The following is a 24,343-nucleotide window of genomic DNA, read 5'->3' on the forward strand; positions in this document are numbered from 1 at the left end:
GCCAGGTAACCTCGAGTTCCTTTGATAGATTTTGGCATCTCCCGACTCTTCCTTCCCTCCCCCGTGCCCCCCAAATCTCACTTAACCACCCAGCCTATCATCATCTCTTTAGAAGGACTTAATCGATTATGGCAGGGGTTTCTACAGCTTAATTAAGGGAATAACGACTTCTGGCGAATTATTTATTAAGCAAAATTTAGAAACTGCACAGAGTCAAACGTTTGAAAGCTGTGTACAGCAACAATAATACATGCAATATATGCAATGTTCTATTAGACAATATGAAGTCAATATAAAGTTCACGGTACACACACATTAATAAACAATATACTCTGTGAAGATAGTCATCCAAGTGTGGTTATCTGGAAGTTGAGTCATGGCAACTAGACTTCTTTCTTGTTAAGTTGAAACGTTTGGCTACTCATCCAAGTAGTTTCTTCAGTCTGAAGAGAGTTGGTAGGAGGAAAACCAAGGTGGAAGATGTATCAGGGATCTCCTACCAACTCTCCTCACACTGGAGAAGCTGCTTGGATGAGTCACGAAAGGTTTCACCTAACAAGTTGCCATGATTCAACTTCCAGATTAATAAACAATGTTTTGATTGTCCCCGGGACAGACATTAGCTTCGTGTAGGGGGGGGGAAGGGACCTGCTGGCGCTGCGGGTTAAACCGCAGAAGCCTCTGTGCTGCAAGGTCAGAAGACCAAGCAGTCGTAAGATCGAATCCACGCGATGGAGTGAGTTCCCGTTGCTTGTCCCAGCTCCCGCCAACCTAGCAGCTTGAAGCATGTAAAAATGCCAGTAGATACAGTAAATAGGTACCACAACGGTGGGAAAGTAACGGCGTTCTGTGTTTAGTCGCGCCACCTGACCACGGAAACTGTCTTGGGACAAATGCTGGCTCTATGGCTTGGAAACGGGGATGAGAACCACGCCCTAAAGTCGGACACAACTGGACTAAATGTCAAGGGGAACCTTTACCTTTACACAGGGAAAGGCTACATAAATAAAGCCAGCACCTAATTGCTACTCTCAGCTAAAAGTAGACCCGTTGACTCAACTGCTGAGTGGTAATTCTGCAGTTACAGAAATCCCACGCAGTCTGATCTAGCGTTCTAGGGCCTAGCAACAGGATATTGGTGTAATCACTAAAAAAAATACGTTTGAACTAAAAACCGTAAACGATGTGAAATTTCTGAATGAAGGGCATTCCATGCAGAGGGGCGCCACCAAGCTGAAGGTCCTGATTCTGAGGCCCAGGCGAGAGAGCTAGCAAGTGGTAAAAAAGATGGGGGAAGGGAAGGGGCAACAAGGATAGACAGACGCAGAAAATACCTCGCGGGGAGAAATAAGCACTGAGCAGTAAACCGCTTTTCCGGACATGATCTGAATCCAGATTTAATCGGAATTCCCAGCTGTCATGCTGGGAGGTTTCTTCACATCTCTCGATCCCCGGCCATGAAATAATCGGCTCGTTGGTGTTGTCCTTTTCGAAAACCTCTTGCTCCTCACGATTCAACTCTTCCAGCCCTGCGAAAGCAATGGTAGCACCCGGAAACGATGGGCTCCGGCATCTGGGGTGGCCATTCAGTTTGCTTGAACCGCCTTCGGCGCTCTTTTGGACTTCACGCGGCAGCTGAAAGGAAGATTGTTAATCGGTTAATGAAACTGGTGGCTTTACAGCTCACTGTCTATGGGTATGCCTAGCAGACGTCTAAAATAACATGTGATTGCATATTGTCTATGTGTGTATGTATACATACATATTGTATATGTATATGCATAGGTTCGTGTATACAGAGGTTCTTCTAAATATACTCTTTGGACTCCTAGATCGCAGTGAAGTCTTAATGGCAGGGTTGTGACCTCCGACGTGCCAGTAACTCTTTGCAAATTATATTGATCCCACTGGAGCTTCCATAAATCAGTCCCATACCTTCGGTGGGTCTACATTGGTTGCCTCCCCTTTCCAAATTATTCATATACTTCTTAATTACACTTTAAATATTTCTGGGCAGTACCTGTCTGCCCCAGGCGGGTGATCTAAGCAGCTTAAAGCTTTTCAGAAATCCCAAACTATGATTACAGCACTTGTAGGAAAAGGCATTGCCCAACTACGACCAGCTATCATCATTTGGAACCAATGTCTCTAACTTTGGCTGGACCCCGACGCACCCCAACTATTAAGCATTTGTATTTCTTTGTTGATAGGTAAGGCTTGCTTCAAAAAAATTAAATGTGTGCCTACTTCTTGTTAGGTGTCGTCAAGTCACGTCAGACTTAGGGGATCCTGACATGTTATTTAAGGAGTGGTTTTTAGCATTCCCACCCTCCAGTGAGCTTTTACGGCTGAGCGAGGATTCGAACCCCAGGACTCCCGAGTCCTAGCTCGACACTCAGCCCGCTATCGTACTCTGAAGCTCGGGCCTTCTTATCGGCAAGAAATTTTCTTTTAGGCTTGGATCCTACACACAACTGGTCGAGAAGAAGCACCCTGATCGTCGTGGTATTTACTTCCCAGTAAACGTGCGCACAGAACTGGGCAGAAAGGCTGCCGTCCTCCTCGACGCACTTACCTGGGAATAGGCCTCGCGGAACACAATGGTCCTTTCCAGTAAACATGTTTTGATGAGACCAGCCTGTATGAGATTGATCGGGCCATAAAGTGCTTTGGATCACCGCCTCATCAGCGGCTGGTTCCAGGCAGGCTCCTTTCCCAGCTGGGGTTGTTGCGGGGTGGAGGTAGGGGAGAAAGAAGAGGAGGGACCGGCGTATTCTGTCAGCCCGGCTACTATGGAAATTGGAAGGGGGGGCGGACTTTCCATCCGCCACGCAGAGCCGTTTTATCTGTAGTACGAGTGAGAGATCGCGTCGCGGTGTGTGTATAAAGAGATGCAGATCCGGCGACCTCTTGCCATTGTTCCCGACTCAAGGTGAAAAGTTAAAGCATAAAAGCCATGAGTGGATCTGGGGAAACGGGGGGGGGGGGGGGCTTGTCGCATCTTCAAAGGCCAAACTGTGTCTGCGCCGAGATGCTACCGGAGGGCGAAAAAGGAATTCTCATATCAAAGTGACATTTCCCTATCTGCTTTGCAGAGGCGCTGCGATCTGAATCGCGTTGAAAATGTGCCTCAAGCCGCCAGAGTTCATGGGGTTACCAAAATAAGCCGGGGCCACGACACTACTGCTGCTGCTGCTGCTGCTGCTGCTATTATTATTATTATTATTATTATTATTATTATTATTATTATTATTATTATTATTATTATTATTATTATTATTATTATTATTATTATTATTATTATTATTATTATTATTATTATTATTAATTTCTATGCTATCTTCCCATCCCATGTTGGATCGATGACTAATGCTGTCCTCCAGCTTTCTGAATGCACAGACTAAAGGAAATCTCTTTCTCTCTTTTGTTTTTTGCTTTGCTGGTCCATTTCTGCTTCACTGTCCTGGGAAATCAATAGAGCGTCAGTTTTCCATCTTAACACTATAGTTATCCATACGTTTGCTCGGAAGAAAGAGAGCAACTCCTGAAAAAAAGAACATCTAACTATACAATTAGGACGACCTTCATCCGCAGGCGATAAATGGGTTGGAACGTCAATGTTGTGAAACAACTTTTTACTCCTATACACATTCTACCTCTCTCCAACTTTTTTTTAAAAAAATGCATATATTTCACCTGACTCGAGATTCACATTCTATTGAAAATTTTCCCTTGGGTTCAAATGCTTTACGGCTAGATTCATAGGAAACCAAAAAAAGACTTAACAACTACTATTACTTTGCCTGGAAAAAACCCTTCCCTACCTTTTAATCAAAAACATAAAAACGGGTAGTTTTCAAAGAAATTCAGGGTTTTAAGTGGGGTGAGCCTAAACATACTAACTTGCTAAGGAGGAAACCTTTCCCGGTACACGGGGGGGGGGGGGAACCCTAAAGAAATTAAGGTAATCCTTTTACTTTCCAAATTCACTTTCCTGGTGTTTTGTTGATGCTTCTGCTAGTGTTGTTGTGAGCCTTCGTTCTCTCTAATCCGGGATTAGTCTGGTAATTGGTTATTAATGAGTAAACCGTTTTAATTTAGGAAGGCAAGACTGTTTTCTTCTTTTCTTAATCATTTTGAATCTCATGGAGAGATTGAGGCCAGAGGGCAGCTCCTATTGTAAACGAAAGCCCTTCTTTTCCAGATCCCATGGATTTCAGATGGAAAACTTTGAAATTTCTCCCTTAGAAGCAGGTGAGGGCCGATCATACGTATCTCGGGCCAGATGGATCTTTATTATTTAATTAGGTCGACGCAGAATCCACAGTTTATTCCTTCTGAAGGCCTTGACAGTTTTAGACTGATCGACGTTTTCGCCTTTTTAAAAAAATCCCCAAACTCTACCGCTACGAACTCCCAGACCCATGCTCAAGGACCGGGCAGGGCCCTCCTGGCTCCAGACTTTGGCTGTCTTTCGCTGCGTCCACCTTGTCCCTATCTTCGGTTCCCCCCCTCCCTCCCTCCCTCCTCTTTCTTTCGCTTTGCCTTGTTCTTCGGAGTCAGTCCTTTGAACCTGTGATTGGGAGGTTAAAGTGCACCAGGTTGCAAAGGGAGAAGGAAGCTCTTAAACAATAAAGGCTTGACTCTGTCGCCGCGATCCGGTCGCTACCCTCTCCCTTATCTTTTTAAATGCAAATCTTCTTCAGGGGCTAGCAGCAGCTCTATTACCCCCCTGCCACACTCCCTCCCCCCCCTCTCGGGCTCTGTTTTCCCCTCCCTCTCTCCTTCTCTCTCTCTCTCTCTTCCCCCCCCCCTCCGTGTTCTCTCCTCTCCCTCCCTCCTTCCCTCCTTCCCTCCCTCCACGTCACCTGCCTGGGCGAGGGGGCCTGGCCAGGCCAGTCCTAAGAGAGCCTTGTCAACAATCCATCGCTTCATCTCGCCAGGGCTGCGCGGCCGCTGCTGCCGGCCGGGCCGAGGGAGCCGGTGCCCTGAAGGAGGAAGACAACGACGAGGAGGAGGAGGAGGAGGAGGAAGAGGAAGACGAGGCGAGTCGGCGCCCCGCTTCTCTGCACGCGGAGGAAAGCTCACTCAGGCACCAGAGGGGAGCCGGCCGCTAGCCGGCCCCACAACCCCCCCACCCACCCCCCAAAGAGCCCCAGGGGTCCCTCCCCACCCCCTCAAAGGGGAGAGCCCCCGATCCCCGTCCCCACCTCAGCAGTATGCGGAGGAGCGCCGGGCGCTTCCGGCCACCACCATGTACGTGAGCTACCTGCTGGACAAAGAGGGTGGACCGTCCATGTACCCCGGCTCGGTGCGCCATGCGGGGGGGATCAACTTGGCGGCGGCGGCGGCGCAGAATTTCGTGGGCGCTCCGCAGTACCCGGACTACGGCGCCTACCACGTGCCCGCCGGGATCGGGCTGGAGAACGCGCAGTCTCCGGGCTCGCCCTGGCCGGGGGGCTACGGCGCGCCCCCGCTGCGCGATGACTGGAACGGCTACGGGCAGGGGGCGGCGGCGGCGGCGGCGGCGGCGGTGGCGGCTAATGTGGCCATGCACGGCCCCGCCACGGCAGGCCTGGCCTACAGCCCCGCCGGAGACTACCACCACTCTCACCCGCACCATCATCACGCCCCGCAGGGAGCCCCGGTGGCCCCTTGTGCGGGACCCACCTCCGGCGGGCTGATGCAGTCTCTCAACCCGGCGGCGGAGCAGCTCTCCCCTGGCGGCGGCGGCGGCGGCGGCAGCGTTCAGCGGCGGAATCTCTGCGAGTGGATGAGGAAGCCTACGGCGGGGGGACCCGGTAAGGTGGCAGGGGCAGGGGCAGGGGCAGGGGGTGGGGGTGGGTGGGGGTCGCGGGAGTTCCCAGAAGGGAATGGCAGGCGAGCGCGCCTTGGTGATACTCGCCCACCCTGCTGCGACCGGAGAAGCAGAACACAGTTTGGATCTGCTTCGTCCGTCCACGTGGATAGGGAATGATTGGGGGCACGCGATGCACTCTGCACCAGCTCCGGAGCACCCTTGCACTTAACGATTCTTTAGCAAGTTATGGGTGGGAGAAGGATCTCGGCGAGGGTCTTACTGAGTTTGGCTGCGATCGAGATCTCCTGTAGGTGTAGGAGATTGACGGGATCCCAGCAGTCGATTTTGTGGAAAGGAGTGATCCATCGCCGGCGGGCCTTCTCTGGGAAATACAGGCTGAGTTGACGGCGCGCTCCGGTTTGGGCCTTGGAGGACGGATGCAAGAAGGAAGCTTGCGTTGCACAAGACCTAAGATGACAGCAGGTCGATCCCCAAGGCAGTGAAGCCGAAGGGTTCGGATTTTTTTCTTCTTCCTCCCAGTCATTCAGCGGCCCTACGTGAGCGCCGGCGTTTCCTTCTTGGCCTCCAGTTCTTACTCTCACCCCCTGAAAAGGGACCTGTCGCGCTGGGGTGCCCGCAGAAGTCACACGCTTCTGAGTTTTGTGAAGTCCGAGGAAGATGACTTCCGTCTTGCCTGCTCCCGAGTATACGCACAGTTGGTCGGAGGCGAAGGCCGCGAGGCTGTTCGCACGGAGGTGAGAATAAGTGCATGGGATTCCTTTCCGAGCTGACCAAGCCGGAACGTCTCCTTCCGAATTTACCGCATAGAAGTGCGCCTTCGACCGTGCGTGGGTGGGTGAGAGTCAACGTTGCTTGTTGTTGTTTTCAAGAGAGGTTATATAAATCCCCGCCTGATAAGGGGGAAAGGAGGGCAATCGGAACATTAAAGGTGACTCTTCTCTGTCCCTTTCGTTTCCGATCTGGGTGCGACTGTACAACGGACAGACAAAACAAAACGGCACCACCCCGCAAACGACCTACCTACAAATCAAGAATATTTTCCAGAAGGTGTAACGATCAATACCAGAAAATCTCAGACGCAGGTGTAAATAGAAATCAGGGGAGATAGGCCTCCAAGACTTCAAGGGACTCTCTTGGGCCATTATGACCAGGTCTCTCGATTATTTTGTAGAGGCAGAGTCTTCTGGAAATCATTTCAACGCAGTATGCATTGAAATCTCAGTAGCCTTTAAAAAAAAAATTACCACAACATTGTTGGTTTGATGACTTGGAAGTCTTGCAATATTTGTTTTTCGAGAGAAGGAATTTCCTTGGGGAAAAAAGGTACTTGGGAAGGAGAATATTTTTCTTTCAAAGGAAACGCGTGCTTTCACGATCCGAGTGCTTGGATTTGCATTCTGTGGGTTTCCGGTATTGCTCGACCTTTTCAATCCTGGATTCAACCGAATTAGCAGAGCGGTCAGCATGGAGACGGCCTTTGTCAGTTTCGGTCTGGTGAGCGCCCGGTCGTTTTGGCCTGGCCGTGTCGGGTTTGGAATTTCCAGACTGTATGCAATCACAAACTGAAATGGAAACATTTTCCCAAACAGCTCGCTCTCTTAGGTCAGCACAGCAGAAACCACGAACAAGAGAGGAACAAACTACAGAGTCCTCTAGAAATCCCCCCGTTTTATAAGTCTTCAGGATGCCCTATCATTCTTAAATCTAAACGGAGACAGACACGTTTACCCTCCAAGATAGTTAAACTAAAGGCTGGGGACATCTAAACTACCGTTCTGAATATATATATATGCCCATATTCCCGGGGAGCTCCTGGCCTTAAAACGTGGAATTCAACGCGGAGTTGAATTTTGTAACTGTCACAAACTGCCTTCGGCAGTCGTATGATGGTCCCTTCCCTTCTTCCCATACATCTGCTAATCGATTCCCGACATTTATAAGCCTTAAATAACAGCCCTGTCAGGTAGATCTGGTGTTATTCTGTGGGAGAAGATCTGAGATCTTTTGACCCTCTAGTACTGTTGCTCATGTTTGCAGAACTTTAGAGATCTAGTCCCTTTTGCTGGTATATTATGAAAGAGAGAAGATAAAACTGAGGCAAGCCTCGACGGAATGCACTTCCAGATTGAAATGGGGTTAGGGCTGATGGTGGAAGAGGTGATTCCACATATAATCCTTAATTATTATCATTATTCAGTAGGGCTTCAGAATAAATACCCTTAGTTAGGACCGCATGGTGAGTGTCCTTAGCTCCACCTGGAGGAATGGAAAAATCTATGGGTTGGTAGTGGAGGAAGACATCAAGAGTTGGACTTAGGTTGCTGTGGTACCAAGCCAGGGCCAATGTGGACCTCCATTTCTAACTAACTGGTCACGTTGCTTGGTCTGGAGCTTAGAGAATCCTTCCAAATTCCACGGAGCAGGAAGGGCTTTGGTTGATGTTCTTTTTGTTGTAATTATGTGAACCTTGGGAATCTGGTACATAGATGGTTAAAGAGACAAACACCGCGGCGCGGTCTTCTCCTCAGTATCAGCACTAAAGCAGAAAATGAGAGAATTTTCAGAGACCTCTCATTCCAAACGGACCCGGGTTAGTTCAGAGAGCCTCACCTTGGAAGTTTTGGTGAGGGAACAGCCGAGGAAAAGAACAAACAGAGAATGCTGAAGAAAACTCTGGGGCTTTCTTTAGCTCTCTTTCGCAATGTTTAGAAGAAAACCACTAGGTTCACACAGATTTTAAAAATAGTAGGAAAAACTGAGATCCACAGGCAAGGTGCCTAGAAGGTCGTTTGAAAATGAATGTGATTTACTTTCAAGTCAATCAGAAAATGTGTTTAGGAGCTCCGTAGAAACATATGTAAATATCTGGATTTTAATGAGTCCAAAATATATTTACATTCATATATTTCTGCTATTTCTAAATATGTCCTGTACATTGAGCTTTCATGAAAATCCATGAGAATTACTCCTGAATCCTGAGTAATGTGTATTGATGTTGGATCCACACATAGTCTCTATCTTATTCTCTGTGGACTAGATAGTACATTACATAATTTTCTTTGAGTGGTATTTTGACATTGAAGATGTAAAGATTTACACTCTTTTCAGAATTACCTGAATAAAAGAGGCATCTATAATCTTATCAGCTAAAAAAAAAATACTTAGCCAGAAATATAATTAATTCAATGAACAGATAAAGTCACTCTAGATTCAGAATCCTGGAAGGGATAATAAGTGTTTTAATATCACTTTTGAAAAACTTACTTTCCCCCTACTTTCTCATAGAGATAAGGAACAAACCTTAATGGAAATATATTAAACAGTAAAAAATTCAGCTTCGCTACATGGCACTCAAGTTCTTTTACCTGGGAAGTAAGTCCCACTCTTTCTATTGACTTTTTAAAATCCTTTGGTAGCTGCTTATTGGGAGAGGTTCTGATATTAGCCAAAATATACTAGAAAGTTTAAAAAAAGCTTAAAGTGGAAGTTAACTCCCCTCACAAACTAGAAAGTTCTTTTACTCCATTGGGACTTAAGTAATGCTCTTATGCAGGGCGCACTAAAATTTCCAGTTCAGGCTTCTGCAGGAGAACCTCTCAGAAATGTAACAGTATACAGTGGTGCCTCGCTAGACAATGATAATCCGTTCCACTGAAATCGCTGTTTAGCGAAATCATTGTCTAGCGAAAAGCAAATCGTCGTCTAGTGAAAATCGGTTTGCAAAGCAGAGACCAAACATTGTCCAGCGAAATTCCCCCATAGGAATCACTGTTTTGCGAATTGCTATAATGATCGCAAGAAGTCAATGTCTAGCGAAAAAACTGTCATGCGGGGTAACTGTCTAGCGAGGCACCACTGTATTTTGAAATAAGACTTGCTGAAGTCACTGGGACTAACTTCTGTATAAATATATGTACAGGATCTTAGCTTAAATCTGTGAAACTCAAGGGACACTGAGGATCTGCCTCCCGGGGGGGATCCACTTTGGCCCAAGCATCCAGTGAGACCATCAGACTGCTTTATTCCATTGTGGCCGTGGGGATAAACCTGTGCCTAGGTTTACCCATTCTGGACAGCAGGTGGTGGCACTTGGTCATGAAAAACCAAATTCTGGGCCTCTGAAAAGCAAGCACGGGAGGAAGAAAGTTCTTAGCCTTGCCTCCTCCTTGACACATTTTTGTTATACCTGCAGATATTTATTTTGCAGGACAGGGTCCCATCATGTGCACATTGCAACCCAGATGGAAGACAGCTACTATTTATGCACTAATATTGACTTGAGATTCCCAGTGTGCTGTTTTGGATAGAGTGATGGATTGCAACCACTTGGCTGTGGAAACTCATTGAGGGTATGGAACTGATAAAACCATGCCTTAAATATCTCACTTGCCTTGAAACCTTGTTAGGGTCCCACTATAAGCCACTTCTGACTTAACAACACAGCACAGCACAACAGACACACAATATTGATTTGCCACATTTTTATCACATCTATCCTCTTATCAGCTTCAGGCTGTCCATCTCCTCACATAAGCCTCACAACAAGCCTGCGAGGTAGGTCAGATGGAGATTAAAGGGGTGGGAAGGTGAATTCAGCAGCTGAGCAGAAAGTTGGGTCCCCGGAGTTTCTAGCCCAACCCTCTAACTGTTAGGTCATATTTAGAGAAGGGGTCAGGGGAGATGTGATCTTGAAGTTAGTTTTGGATGATTTCTCCATGCATGGATCAGGCTGACCAGGGCTCATGGGAACTGGAGTCCCAAAACATATAGAAGGCCTTACGTTCCTGGCGTAAGAGAAGCCTTGGTCTGGTTCCTCTTCATTTCGTGAAGCCTCTGGCTAAAGGCAGTGGTGGACTGAAGAGGATGTTCTTCCCGATACCCGAGAGGGTACCTCCCTGACATCAGCTTAATCAGGTTTCTCTGCTTTTTGCCCCCTAGTTTACAGAATCGGAGGCCTAAGAGTTCCCCCTCGCCCATCAGCGGGCAATGCAAGCCTGTCCCAGCCACTGCAGGCTCGGCCGATCCGTCCTTCTTGAAGAGCTGAGAATGGCCTTCCTCTGCAGTGGAAACGATGGCTTTCCCCGCCGCGGCCCCAGGCCTGGTTACGGCCACTTGAATGATTTTTATAACCAATTACAGTCCTATAAATCATCGCCCGGTGTGTGGTTGACTGGGCATTGGTTTCTGACTCACTGGGCGCATACCTTTATGCTCCCATCGCATTTCGACAGCCAGCGCGCCTCTGGCTTGCCTTCAACCCCGCCAACGGCGAATAAGAAAGGTCCGACCAAGATTTCCTGGGAGGGCAGGCGATCCGCTGCACCCACACGCCGAGGCTGCGAGTGGGAATCTTCGCACGCCAACCCGCGGGAGGGCCGGCCGACTCCCGCAGGAGTCAGGAGTCCGGCCTCCCGCGGGTCCAGCAAGATCTGATCCGGATCTTCCTTTTCCTCTTCATGCCTATGGGGAAGAAGAGACGTTGTTCTACCTTCTCTGTTGACCCGGGACCCATTCAGGGGAGCAGCGCTCAGGCAAAGCGACCTTTGGGGTTACAGCTTCTATCATCCCTCAGAAAGACTGCAGCAGAGGACTCTGGGAGGTGTAGTCCGTCCGAATTGGAATGGTGACAAGAGGACAAGTGATCAGAAAGGCTGTGATTACATTAAACTGGAGACTAAAAGCGCCTTATTCTCGGGGGGCGGGGGGCGGGCGGGAGAAAGACCCAGCGTAGAATAATTGGGTCACCCTCTCTTCATGGACTTCTGTTCACGCAATCTCATTGTGGGCAGTAGGATCAAAGAGGTTAATAACACGGAGAGATTAAAAATGCCGTCTTGTGCCTGTGTGTTCAAAAGCGTCCCACTGATTTCGACGCGTTTCCTTCCCATCTCCGCGGGTACAAGGCTGTAGCCTCTCATTCACGCGCTTACAGCTATAGACCGCTCCGTTACACCGAGGTAAGGCCCACTGATCTCAGCTGGCCTTCCTCTGGCGTTGGACTTACTCCTACTCCTAATAGTTGCTAATTTACTCTTAAATTTTCATTTTTTTCATTTTCGTCCGGTTAGGAACAGAGTCCGAATAGGTTTGCATTCAGTTATATGGGATTAACCTCCTCGGTGATCCTCTCCCTGATGCGCTGACGGGGCCTCCGTTTGCAATGCGGAAAGAAGAGCAGCAACCCGAGTATGATTTTTATAGGCCGCGTGGAACTGACCCGGGCGGAGAAGGGGCTCCGCCACCCTCCCCGGTGGAAAAGAGAAGGCCCACTTTGGTGCGTGGTGTCAACGCTCGGTCCTCTTGGGTTGCCACACGCGGCCAGCTTAGGGGGCGGTCAGCCGCCTTGACCTCCGCGGGACCCGCTCCTGCCGAGGGACCCGCAGCGGCTCTCGCTGCTCGGAGGAAAACGCCGCCGGCTTGGGCTTGCGCCGGCCGTGCTTAGGGTAGCAGCCGCGGCCTTCGGAGTCTCTGTTATGCTGGTGCTCTACGAGAAAGGTGAACAAAGGACACGAGGGTTCGGACGCTCCCTTACTCCCTTGTAATGTTAATATTGCTTCCCTGCAGCCGGTAGTTTTGTTTTTCCCCCTCCTCTTTTCTTCTCCTCCTCTCTCCTCCACTTTTCTCTCTCCCCCACCCCTATTTTTTCCAGACCCTCATCTGTCAGGGGGAAGGGGGGCTTTAAACCCATCTCGCTTTGATATACACCTTCCTCGCTATTGTATCCTTCTTCCCCCTGGCCGGAAAAGGAAAGAAAGGAGGAGGGTAGGGTAAAAAACTTTCGCAGTCAATACTGAAATGTGCCACCCCCCTAACAGGCCCTCCAGCTCTTTCCTGGGCGGAGGAATTGTTGGGGGGGGCGGGCGGACAAGGATCTTGGGATGGACACAGGCTCCCAGCTGGTTGCAAAACCCCCAGCATCAGATCCACAGAGAAATGTCTCTGGCCCCAGCAGGCGGGGGGGGGGGGGCCTTCTGGCGGCTCCTGGAGTTCACGGAATAGAAAGGAACTGCGGAAGAAATGCATATGTATGTGTGACGTATACATAAATCTACATAGGATGCTACCTATAGTATTTAAAATATATATCTATATCTCAGTCTATACTATATACAGTATACCATAGTATTACTGTATTGCATGCATATACAGTATGTAATGAGATTGAGGATGATGCGAGAAAGGGGCTCCATGTGGGGTGATATATATGAAATGCAGCAATGAAATCACAATTGAATAGCTATAGGGTAAATGCTATTAAATATTTCAGTGTTTCAATTGAGCCCTCCATCCTATCCTCACCCGCAAGTGGACCACCGACATGCCCCTACCTGGAAGTAAATTTCAACTAACTGGATTGGACTTGCTTGTAAACAGACACACATCGGATGTTGGTCTGCTGCAGGTAAAACAGTTATGCTGTGCCTTAAAGGTTACTGGGCACCCTCGATTTATTTAGGTGAAAGCCTAGTTGAACCCAAGTGAGATTTACTTCGGATCTGACTTCCCTATGACTGCAGTTAAAAACCACCTCCCTCTGAACACAGATTCTAGATTTAGCATGCTTAATTTGATTGTAAATATATACGTCTCAAGCGATTCAGGAAGAGGCTTCTGTATTTTGCTTTGAGTTAAAATATTTTCCTAAGGGAAAACATGCTGCAACATTCGCAAAACACGGATTATTTCCTCGGATGCTGCCAGTGGAGAGAGTGATGGACGAGGACTCAGAGGACCTGGAATCGAGTCTCCGCTTGGCCATGGAAATTCACTGGGCTTGAAGGTGGGGGGGGGAAACACTCCTTAAATGACCTTGAAAACCTATTATAAATGCTGGGGAAAGTGAATATGTGACCCTCTGGATGGGACAGGATTGCAGTATCTGTCAGCTAGTCAGCCCTGGCAGTGGATGATGGGAGTTGTGCCCAACCACCTCTTGCCATACCTGAGGCCTAGTTCCTCAGATCCTGGGATGAAGAGCGCGTGCGCCTTCCATGGACGCTTCGACTCCCAATTCCCACGAACTCCAGCCAGAAGTGGCTTAAACCTGGTATTGATGTGAACTGTAGTCCAACATCTGGTGATACAACTCTGCTTACAGCGGGAACTTCCCCAACTCCGCCTGCTCCTCAAAGTTCTGCCTGGCAGAAGAAATTCCCAGAGCCAACATCCCCCCCCCCCTCAAATCAGTGGAAAGGAGCTTGGTGAGTTGAAGACTGGTTTGCCACGCACCAGGTGTTAAAAACCACAGCGCCGGCCAGTTAAACAAGCGTAGAAAGCAACACAAATGTGTCAGGTCATTTCCTCCTGAGACCGTGCCCCCCCCCACCAGAGGCCGGGCTCCCGGTCAGCAGACAGTCAAGCCTCAAGGATCACACAGATTCCCCTGCATGCAAGCCTGGGTGACTGGGATTTTTCAACGTTTCCGAGTGAAGGGCTGATGGCAGCTGAACCGCCTAAAAGTCTTAATCTCCTTTACTGATTTTATTGGGCAAGTTCCCATTCCCATCATTCCTGGTCCTGCGAAACATTATCACGAACAACGACCTTATGAGGCTGGAATTGGATTAATAGCGTTTATAGAGTTCACGCCCTGTACTGTTCTGAGGGAATACATTTTGCCATTACTCAGACACCTCCAATTTAAGAGTTTTCTCACCTTTCGCTTGAAAACGGAAACCTGCTGCGGATATAAGTTCCGGTTTTACCCAAAAGGAACGCATTGCCGTTACATTTTTTTTAAAAGGCTAATATTATTGGGAGAGCGCAAAACTCACACAGCTCCCCTCTCCGAGGGGCTGAGACTATTAATCATCACCCTCCCCAAACTCAACTACCGTTCTTAACAAAGCTTGGAAAAATTACTACAAGATCCAGAATCCTTGGATACTGGCTTGTGGATTCTGGCCATTGTAATCCAAAAAAAAAAAAGTAACTTGGAGTGGATGATGCAGTCTCGTTGTAATTTTCCCCAAGCAGTGGTGTGTGCCTGTATTCAGAAAATCTGACTAAAATAATGTTAGTTTTCATGTTGTCTTTTAAATGATGCAAGCTGCCTCTTTATGTCACCTGCTCTAAGCTTTAAATATTGTCTTTTAATGATCTTGACCACTGAGGTGTACTTATTGTTTCTAGCTTTAAATGTTGCCCAAGGATGTGATTCGCCTTGGGCCCTTTTTTAAGGAGAAAGGCCGGGTACAAATAAATAAATAAATAAATAAATAAATAAATAAATAAATAAATAAATAAATAAATAAATAAATAAATAAATAAATAAATAAATAAATAAATAAATAAAGACGGAGGGATTGCGGGGACTCGTGGGTGTGGCCCCTCCCTATCTGAATTGAAAGCATATCCCCTCTTGCTCATCCCCCCCCCCTCCGCCTCCCTCCGCTGGCTGCTTTCTGACCTCTTCCTTCCCCTCACCGGGAAAAGTAGGAGAGGAAGCCCAGGCCAGGGCTGAGGCCGCCATGTAAACGCTCCCCTAGGAGCCCACGGGGGCTTCTGTTCAGATGCGCGTCTGGGGAATGGGAAAAGGCGGCTGCGGATGAAAGAGCTCGCCGGCGTTTGTTCGTGCGGGGCGGGGGGCGCGCGCGGCGAGAATAAGGCGAACAGGGCGCGCCTGCGGTGCAGGGGCGTTCCGGAGGCGCTGGTGGCTTTGATAAGATCGCCTTGTAGCGCATTGTCGGCGCGGGTGTTCGCCATTCAGCGGCTCCAGGGAGCTTCCCTCTCTGATCAGCCTTGTTTTCACCACGGGGAAGCTTTTGTCGCCGGGCTGAGCGAGGGGGGGCGGCTTTTGTTATGCTTTGTTTGACCCTCACCCGACCGACCAAGCCAGCCTGGTGGCCCTGGAAGACCTCTAGGCAGATCGGCCCGGACCCTCAGATCTCTCTCTCTTTTTGGGGGGGGAGGGATTAATGGGGGTGAGGGGAGGAAATCTTGTGGGAAATAATTAGTTCCGACTAGAAGCAAGGGAAAGTATCTCCAAAAAGGCCACTGGGAGCTGCAGAGAATTGAGGTGGGGGCTTGGTCATCACCGGCAGCCTTATTCCTCTTTCCGTGTAAACCCCCCCCCCCAGAAGAAAGAATTGGCCACTGGGCAGCTAAACAGGCTGGAGAAGGATAAGGCGGACGAGGGTTGTGAGTTGGTCGGTTGCCTTTCCTCAAACATCCCACCCACCCAACCTTAAATTAAAAAGAGAAATAAAATAGGAAGAAAACTGTCCAGAGTCAACACTGAAATGTGAGATAGTAAGCAATTGACGAAATGTGAGAATCCATTTATTTGTCTTTGAAGTGTACATTCTATTTCAAATAAACCTGTCTTTGATTATTGTGGTCCCCAGTGTGTTGGTCTTGTCATGTGTAGAAAATAAATTATTTTGTGGGCTGGTCCTATTCATATTGATTTTGTAATTTCCTTAACCTCAGGATTTATCTTGGAAGGAAGGGATGCTGAGATCAATTCAGCCTGCTTGCCATGTAGGTTTTTGAGATATAGGAAAAGTACCCTGAAGCACCCCAGCCAACAAGCCTGAAAAGAAATATTTTCCATTTTTGGTGCCTTCAGAGTATAGCGCTGGAATTTATTGTTCTACATTAAAGCATTCCCTTTAGTTTGCTCTTGTTGCTATGATTTTTTTCCTTAAAATGAGTTCTGAAACTGAGGATAAAGTGCTTTACGATTATGGTTTATATATTGTTTGTAGGGCATGGTATTTAATTTTTTTAAAAAAATTAGATCCCTTGAAATCAACAGGATTAAAGGCATAGTATATAGTCCTTAAAATATATATCCCGCTGAGTCTGAACCTTCTCAAACTTTCTGCTGTGAATTGCAGCACATCCTAAGCTTGGAAAGAAATCCTGATAACTGACATGGTATATCATCAGATCCTGGAGATGTTACTTATTTTGGACTATAGCTCCCATGATGTTTCAGAAGTAGTTATGTAGATGTAATTTTGCCAAGCTCTGAATCTTATTTGTACAGTATTTTTATATTGTTGACCAGGAAGAGACTGTGTGGGGACAAAATTATTAATCATTTTAATATTTGCTTTGCCGTAGGTGTTAATAAACATGTGTCTGTTATTTGATGGCAGCTGCTTCCAATGCTCCCAATTTTGCCCATTACTGGGCAAAAATTGTCTGATATATTTATTAATTCTGGAAAGAAATAAAGACGTATGTCTCTTATTTCAAACAAATTCTTCAGGATCATTGTGGCTGAAATAATTCGGATCACTCTTCATTGGGAAAGTCAAAATACTGGGAAATAGATTTATTGTAGTGAAAATTGCTGGCGGAAGAGGCCACAATAAGAATTGAGGATTGGCATGGTGAAGATACACACACACACACACAGAGAGAGAGAGAGAGAGGGAGGGAGGGAGGGAGGGAGGGAGGGAGGGAGTTTAATATGTCTGATTAACTGGTCTATGGCCTGTAGGAAACATGGAAGCTTCCTTCTTCGTTATGTCTTTGTTGTTCTTTTTCCTATTCTCATGGATGGGGCAGTTCTAACTAATAATGTTGGCCAACCTCCAAACCAGTCCACAAAGTTCTTTGACCAATTCATCCTTTCCCTTCCTGCAGTTCCTCTCCCATTGATTTTACTTTGAATTATCACTGGTAAAAATCTGTAGTTTTTGTGACCTGCTACATGGCAGAAGTATTCTAGCTGTCTGCATTTTTATGTATTTTATGATTTCTTGCTCTTTGTTCATTTGCTTTAGAACTTCTTTGTTGGCCACCCTCTTGCTCCATGGAATTCTTACTGCCTTAGGATAAATCCACATTCCAGATGCTTTTATCTTTTTTTTTTGCAGTAGCCTGTGATAAAGTCCATGTTTCCATTGCAAAAGAGTCACAGTGAGAATACATACAGCACCTTACACTGAACATTCTCAAATACAGTTTTAATTTAAACTGAATTTAAATTCAAATATACCTGTACTTTTAATTCTTCATCTTTAGGAAGCTCTTGTGGGCCATCTCTGCGTTGATTTTTATTGCATGTATATGTATTTAAAAGTTCCAGAATGCCCGTAGAAGAAGAAAATGGCAAACCACTTCTGGTGACTCTCTACCTAGAAAACCCTGAAAAGGGTCACCATAAGCCAGAATTAACTTTAATTGTATTTTAAAACTAATAACTTTAAAAAACTTGCCCCTACCTCTAAATAAGAGGCTATATACTTCTTATTTTACCTCTCCCAAGGCCAAAATAATATTTTCCTGCATTAATCAATAGCTAGAGAAAATATATTCCATCTGACATTGTTAAGTAACCTTGGGTCTTTTAGATGTTTTAAACTAGAACTCCCATAATTTCCCAGTCATTCACAATGCTGGCTTGAGGTCATGGAAGTTGTAGTCCAAAACATTCAGAAGCCTTAGGCTACCCTGAGCTCTAGAATTATGAGGTGTATGACATGCAGTATGATAATAATGTTCTGTATTTTCATCAAGGTAAAATGTAGCTCTTTTATCAGCAAACAGCATCCCATCTTCCTTACTGATCTTGAGATAAAAGTGTATGCCTATATATCACACCTGTCCTGTTGGGAGCAACATGTGTGCTAAACTGAACACGTGTAGTAAAATATTGATTGGATCATGCCTTAAAAGCTACATTAGTTAACAGTGTCTTGATTGTCAACTTGGAATAGAGAAATTCAGGTTCAGTATACATATAATCTCTCTCTCTCTCTCTCTCTCTCTCTCTCTGTGTGTGTGTGTGTGTGTGTGTGTGTGTCTGTCTGTCTGTCTATGTGTATTAGGATATCTATCCAATATATATCTAATTAAATCCAATGTATATATATGGATTTAATTCCACATGGAGGGAAGTGAGAGATGTTCATTATCTTCATCAGTCTCTGTATTATTACCTTTTTGACACCCCCACCCCCATTATTGATATTTTCAAGTATTATATTTAGGAGAGATGGTTAAACCAGTAGCATCCCACATCCAGGAAAATATATCCCACTGCAGTTTAATTCTGTGCCATGAACTCAATCCAGTGCCTCTCAAAGTGAGGGCAAGTGTGCTATTCTGTGCAACTTTTCACTGTTTCATTGGGACTTGAATGTGCAAGGAAAACATTGTGCTCTATTGCCTCAATTCAAAGAGTTCAGCATAAAATATTAATGTTATAACAGGATCATTATAATGTAAATATATATGAAATATTCTGTATTTAATTCCAGTGGACTCAGAAATGTCTGTTTGGTTAGTCTGTATGCCCTGTCCATAATTTAAAATAAAAGAGGGTCATTACAGAATACAAATGCAAGAACAGGAGATATCCTTATAGGCCACTGATAAAAAAAATTCATGGGTGAATCCTACTTCTTCAAAGCAAGTACCAAAAGTCCAAACATTTGTGACAAGACAGGGTTTGTCAGGAGGTTACTCTTAAATATAAAGTTCTTGGCAAGATGCGTTTCACCAGGTACAGTTTGTCTTAGATGAGGCAGGAAGCAGTCAGGTTGTTGTTTGAAAGTTAGGGCTGAGGCAGCTGAGCTCATCCTTAATATCAAAGGGTCTGATTCTGAGCTTAATGAGTTGGAGAAACTGGTGCGGTTAAAATCAGAGGGACATAAGCTGCTGGCAATTGCTTCTACAAGTCCCAGTCATAAGAGGCTTAATTACACAGTACCAAATTATACACGTGCATAATAAATGGAGGGTTTATTTGTATTTTGTGTATACCAGGATGGCCTGCACATACAACACACACACACACACACAATTGTGTGTGTGTGTGTGTGTGTGTGTGTGTGTGTGTGTGTGTTTGGCTTCAGGGCCATAAATCTAGCAGCTGCTTGCTTTTTACAAGCAGGCATTGTTTGAAAATCACTTCCTCTCCAAGCCAGACATTTGAGGGCTTATAATTTAAACTAGCAGGAAGAGAGGGAGCTGTTCAAAACTGTTTGGGGAATGCCAGTGGTAGTAGAGGTAATCAACAGCTAAGCTTTGAAAACTAGGTACTGAAATGTAAAAAGGCATGTGGCTAGTAAACCCCCTTCTGAATGAGCAGGCCAGATGGGTGTTTGTTTGTTTGTTTGTTCCAGAAGTCCTGAGTTACTGGAGGTACATATTTTCCTATATACTAGGAAGGCACAGTTTTAAATCTGCAATACCTGAGAAGGGCTGTTAATGACTTTCTGAAGTCATTAATGCACAGAGTCACCATGAGTGACTTAGAGACACCAAACAAATGAGGGTTTTGCTAAAGCCAAAGGGAATTACCTAAAAGAGTTCATAAAAGAAATGGTGCTGCCACCCAACCTATCTCAACTGACCTCCATCTCTCTTTCCAGTGAAAACCAGGACGAAAGACAAGTACCGCGTGGTCTACACAGATCACCAGCGACTGGAGCTAGAGAAAGAATTTCACTACAGCCGTTACATCACCATCCGGAGGAAAGCTGAACTGGCAGCCACGTTGGGCTTGTCAGAGAGACAGGTTTGACTTGGGCTCTTTGTCTGTGTGTGTGTGTGTGTGTGTGTGTGTGTGTGTGTGTGTGTGTGTGTGTGTGTGTGTGTGTGTGTCTTTTTTATACTCTGAAAAATATCAGAGGTCTTTGCATTGCCCTCCAGGTTCCCAGCAAATCCTCTCTGCCACAGTCTTCAAAGATTATTGGCGAAAGACATTAACCGGTTTGGCCACTCTTTTCTTGCCAGCCCAGAAGCTTTTCATATTGTAAATGTGTGCTCCCATCAGCCCCAGCCACCATGGCCCTGTAGCCCAGACATTTGGGAGGCACAGTTTGGAGGACAGTGGAATTAACCTGTAGGCAAGAAGAGACTATAGCTCCAGGATGTAAACATTGTCCTATGCACCTTATTCCAAAATAAAAGCCCCCCCTCTTTTCTTCTTTTTTTTAATAAAAGTCCTTGGGTTTTTTTTTATTTTGGAATAAAATGCATAGTGCAATGTTTATATCCTAGGACTATAGTCTCTCCTTGCCTACAGCTTTGGTGGATGTACCAGTTCCTTTTTTGGTTTTGGACAGTAAATATCACCAAGAGGCCTGCGTTACATCCAACAAGTCTCTCCTTTTAAAAAGATACATGCTAAAACCTGCATGATAGTTTTAGGGACAGAGGAAGCTTCCTCATATTGAATCAGATTATTGGTCCAAGGAAGAACTAAAAAAAAAACAACCTTACTTTTTTTCAATTGTTTATAGGTTTATTTTATTTACGTGTTACATTTATGCCCCACCTTTCCCCCAGCCAGCTCAGGGTGATGTGTAGGGCCATCTTCCTCTGTGTGTGATCCTCACAGCGAGTCTGTAAGGTAGGTCAAGCTAAAATCATGTGACTAACTAAGCATCACGTACAGTACTTATGGCTGAGGGGAAATTTGAACCCAGAGCTCCTGAGTCCTAGTCCAGCACTCTGACCACTACACCACACTAGCTTCCAAGAAAATCAGGAAAAGACTACATCTCCCAGAGGCCTGAAACCAGCATGGCCAGTGAGTCTGGGTACTGTGTTCAAACAGTGACTTTTTGGCCTGTGTAGTTCAGTACTCTCTATTTGATGCATTGCCTGGGGACAACTGTCTAGAGGTTTCAGCCCCTATTGTTTCTTAGCCCTGCTTTCAGATGCCAGGGATTTTCAACATGAGGCTTCCAGCATACCAAGCTTGTGCTTCACTTGCAAACTTCAGTCCAGGTTCACCATACAGCTACATTTTGGCAAGAGTGGACCTGACGGACTAGATAGGCGGGATATTAAATAAATAAATAAATAAATAAATAAATAAATAAATAAATAAATAAATAAATAAATAAATAAATAAATAAATAAATAAAGTGTTTCTTTTTTTTTGCATTCCTAGCTACATAAAGAATGGGTAAAATTGCTTGGTCCAAAGAAATTGTGAATGGCAGCTTTCCTTGCCATGCTGAACAATTAAGTACAGTATTTAAATACAAATTGAATTTTTAACTTTTTTAAAGCATCTTAGCAGCCTTTTAACTGAAAAGAGGTATAAAGTGGTCGACCTGACCAGATGGGTGGGATATAAAACAAGCAAGCAAGCAAGCAAGCAAGCAAGCAAGCAAGCAAGCAAGCAAGCAAACAAACAAACAAATAAATAAATAAATAAATAAATAAATAAATAAATAAATAAATAAATAAATAAATAAATAAAACTAACCTTAACTACATCCTACACATATATTCGCAGAAGCAACTCTCACTGAGTTTTAATTAGATTTATTCCTAGGAGACAGTATATAGGATTGAAACCTATTCTGCTTTTGTTATTTTTAAAAAAACACCCTTTGTTATACTGAACTACTTACCGTTCAGCTAGTGTATATATACAACAGCATCCCACATTAATGAAGCCTGCATGTTCAAAGAGAATTTCTTTTGTTGCCAGTGAAAACTTCTTTAACCTCCAAATTTGGATAGGGCTGGCTGGAATAAAGCTAGAGGCAGAGGTAGAACAGTAGTTTTCTGCTGGCAATTGGATTTATTATTTACATTTATACCCCATTTTTGTTCCAAGGAGCTCAAGGCCCTCACTTCTCCCCATGTAAGCTTCACAGTAACCCTGTGTGGTAATTTAGATTAAGGATGTGTCCACACAGAAGTTTATCCTGGGTTGATGTGAAGTTCTCTATACCTCATCCTGACATTTAAGTCACTGCGCTTGTTCAGCTAGAAATGTTTAATTGTCTTGGGAAGGTGCATTTGGAGTGTCCACACTTCACACAGTCCTGCTTTTCCCTTACCCTTCTCTGCTGATATCACTACCCTCTTATTCACTGGCATTCAAATCCTTTTAACTTTTTTTTAAATTAACAAACATGGACAGGCAGAAAGACAAAACAGATGAGTTTTAGATCAAATCAAGCCAGAACTCTTCCCAGAAGCAACAATGACTAAACTTTGACTATTGTAATTTTGGCAAGATTTATTGGAATAGACAACCATGCTTGGAAAAGGTGAAGACAACTGTAAAGGAAGCAGACCAAACAAGAGATGGATTGACTCAATAAAGCAAACCACAGTCCTGAGTTTGCAAAAGCTGAGCAGGGCTATTTAGGGTAAGACTTTTTTGGAGGTCATTAATTCATAGGTCTCCATGGCTTGGAAGTAATTTGATGGTACACAACGACGACGACGATGACGACAACAACAACAACAACAACAACACAAATGTACAAGCAGCTAGTGATTGGGGCAGGATGCACTTCACCCAGAAATTTTAGAATGAGTGTCTCCCTCCAGCTGAGAATTGAGAAATATTCTCTCTGTTCCCTCTATAATTTAAGCACAGGACCTCATACATTGAAGATAATATTAGCTAAGATAGATTTATCTGTTTGTTTTCTGCCAAAGGAACTCTAATCTGGTGATCTCCAGAAGGCACCACTTTGAGCCATCTCCAAACAAAGTAATCAAGCTGTGTTCCAGAAACAAATGAAGTCTTATTGAAAACATTGCACACAGTATGGACAACTTATAGCAAGTGAGGTCTATTTATTTAACTTTTTTTAGATGTCATTCCCCCCTCCGGGGTAGTTACAAAAGAATCCCAAAAGAATTATTCTTTTCTCTGTCATTGTACCCAATGACTTGCAAAGAGTGTACGTAGTATAGTAGTTAAGATATAAAACAATGTCTGATATGAGCTGTGAGCCAGTAAATTTCCAGTTTGAACCTCCCCTTTCCTGTAAACTCACTCACTGAGCTAATATTCTGCACCCCAGCTAGTTTAATTTATTCAATTGTAATTAGAATCACTAAAACGATGTATCTGAAGCACTCAAAAAGTGCTATCACAAGAGACATTGTTACAGGTTTGGAAACTAGCTTAACTCCTTTTCAATTCCTCTATGGAATGGATACCTCCATGCATGGATTGTGCCTCTGTTTGTATTTACGTTTTGGAGCAAGCAGCTTAGGTCCAAGTGCACTAGCTTATCCAGTTTGTATAACAGATTACTGGCTTGCTTTGTACATCAACACAAGCAGGAGAAGTGTTTGTTTATCCTCTCTTTTGTTGGGCGAGATATTCTGCCACTTGCTTTCTCTGTGGATGTGGCAAAACCCACCCACCTTAGTTCTCAAAGTCCAAATGACTTGCATTTTTGACATTCAAGGACAACCCCTTTTCCCGATATCCTTGGGATTCTAGGAAATGCATTTGTTCTGACTCAGACTCCCATGCGAGTAATGGTGTTGCTCTTTCTTCCTGCCCCTTCGGCACAACATGATCTCTGTAGTCTTGATAACTGCACGAAATCAGTCAGTCCCTAATGTTTCTCAACCTTTGGCTAACCATTTTATTTTGGATATAAACAAGTGATTTGCCCTTTTCCATGTACTCTCCTGAGGCAAAGTTTGCATTAGCCTTTCTCCTCCTGAATGTGCAAGTCCTACAAAGAAGACATCCAGGAAGTCTGTTCTAAGTTCAAGCTAATGGGTAGTGTGCCTAATCAAACGTTTTTGTATCTTAAATGTGGATATAAACATTTCATTCTG

General features: G+C 45.2%; 1 protein-coding gene across 1 annotated transcript in view; it reads left to right on the plus strand.

The window, feature by feature from the left end:
- Positions 1–4,881: 4,881 nt before the first annotated feature.
- Positions 4,882–24,343, plus strand: part of CDX2 (caudal type homeobox 2) — a 32,079-nt gene continuing 12,617 nt past the window's right edge. Inside the window, exons 1-2 of the mRNA XM_072993736.2 lie at positions 4,882–5,801; positions 20,155–20,300. Coding sequence (XP_072849837.2) covers positions 5,255–5,801; positions 20,155–20,300 — 693 coding nt within the window. The 5' untranslated portion in view covers positions 4,882–5,254. The remainder of the gene's footprint in view (positions 5,802–20,154; positions 20,301–24,343) is intronic.

This window comes from Pogona vitticeps, chromosome 3, assembly GCF_051106095.1.
Source record: "Pogona vitticeps strain Pit_001003342236 chromosome 3, PviZW2.1, whole genome shotgun sequence".
NCBI classification, from domain to species: domain Eukaryota; kingdom Metazoa; phylum Chordata; class Lepidosauria; order Squamata; family Agamidae; genus Pogona; species Pogona vitticeps.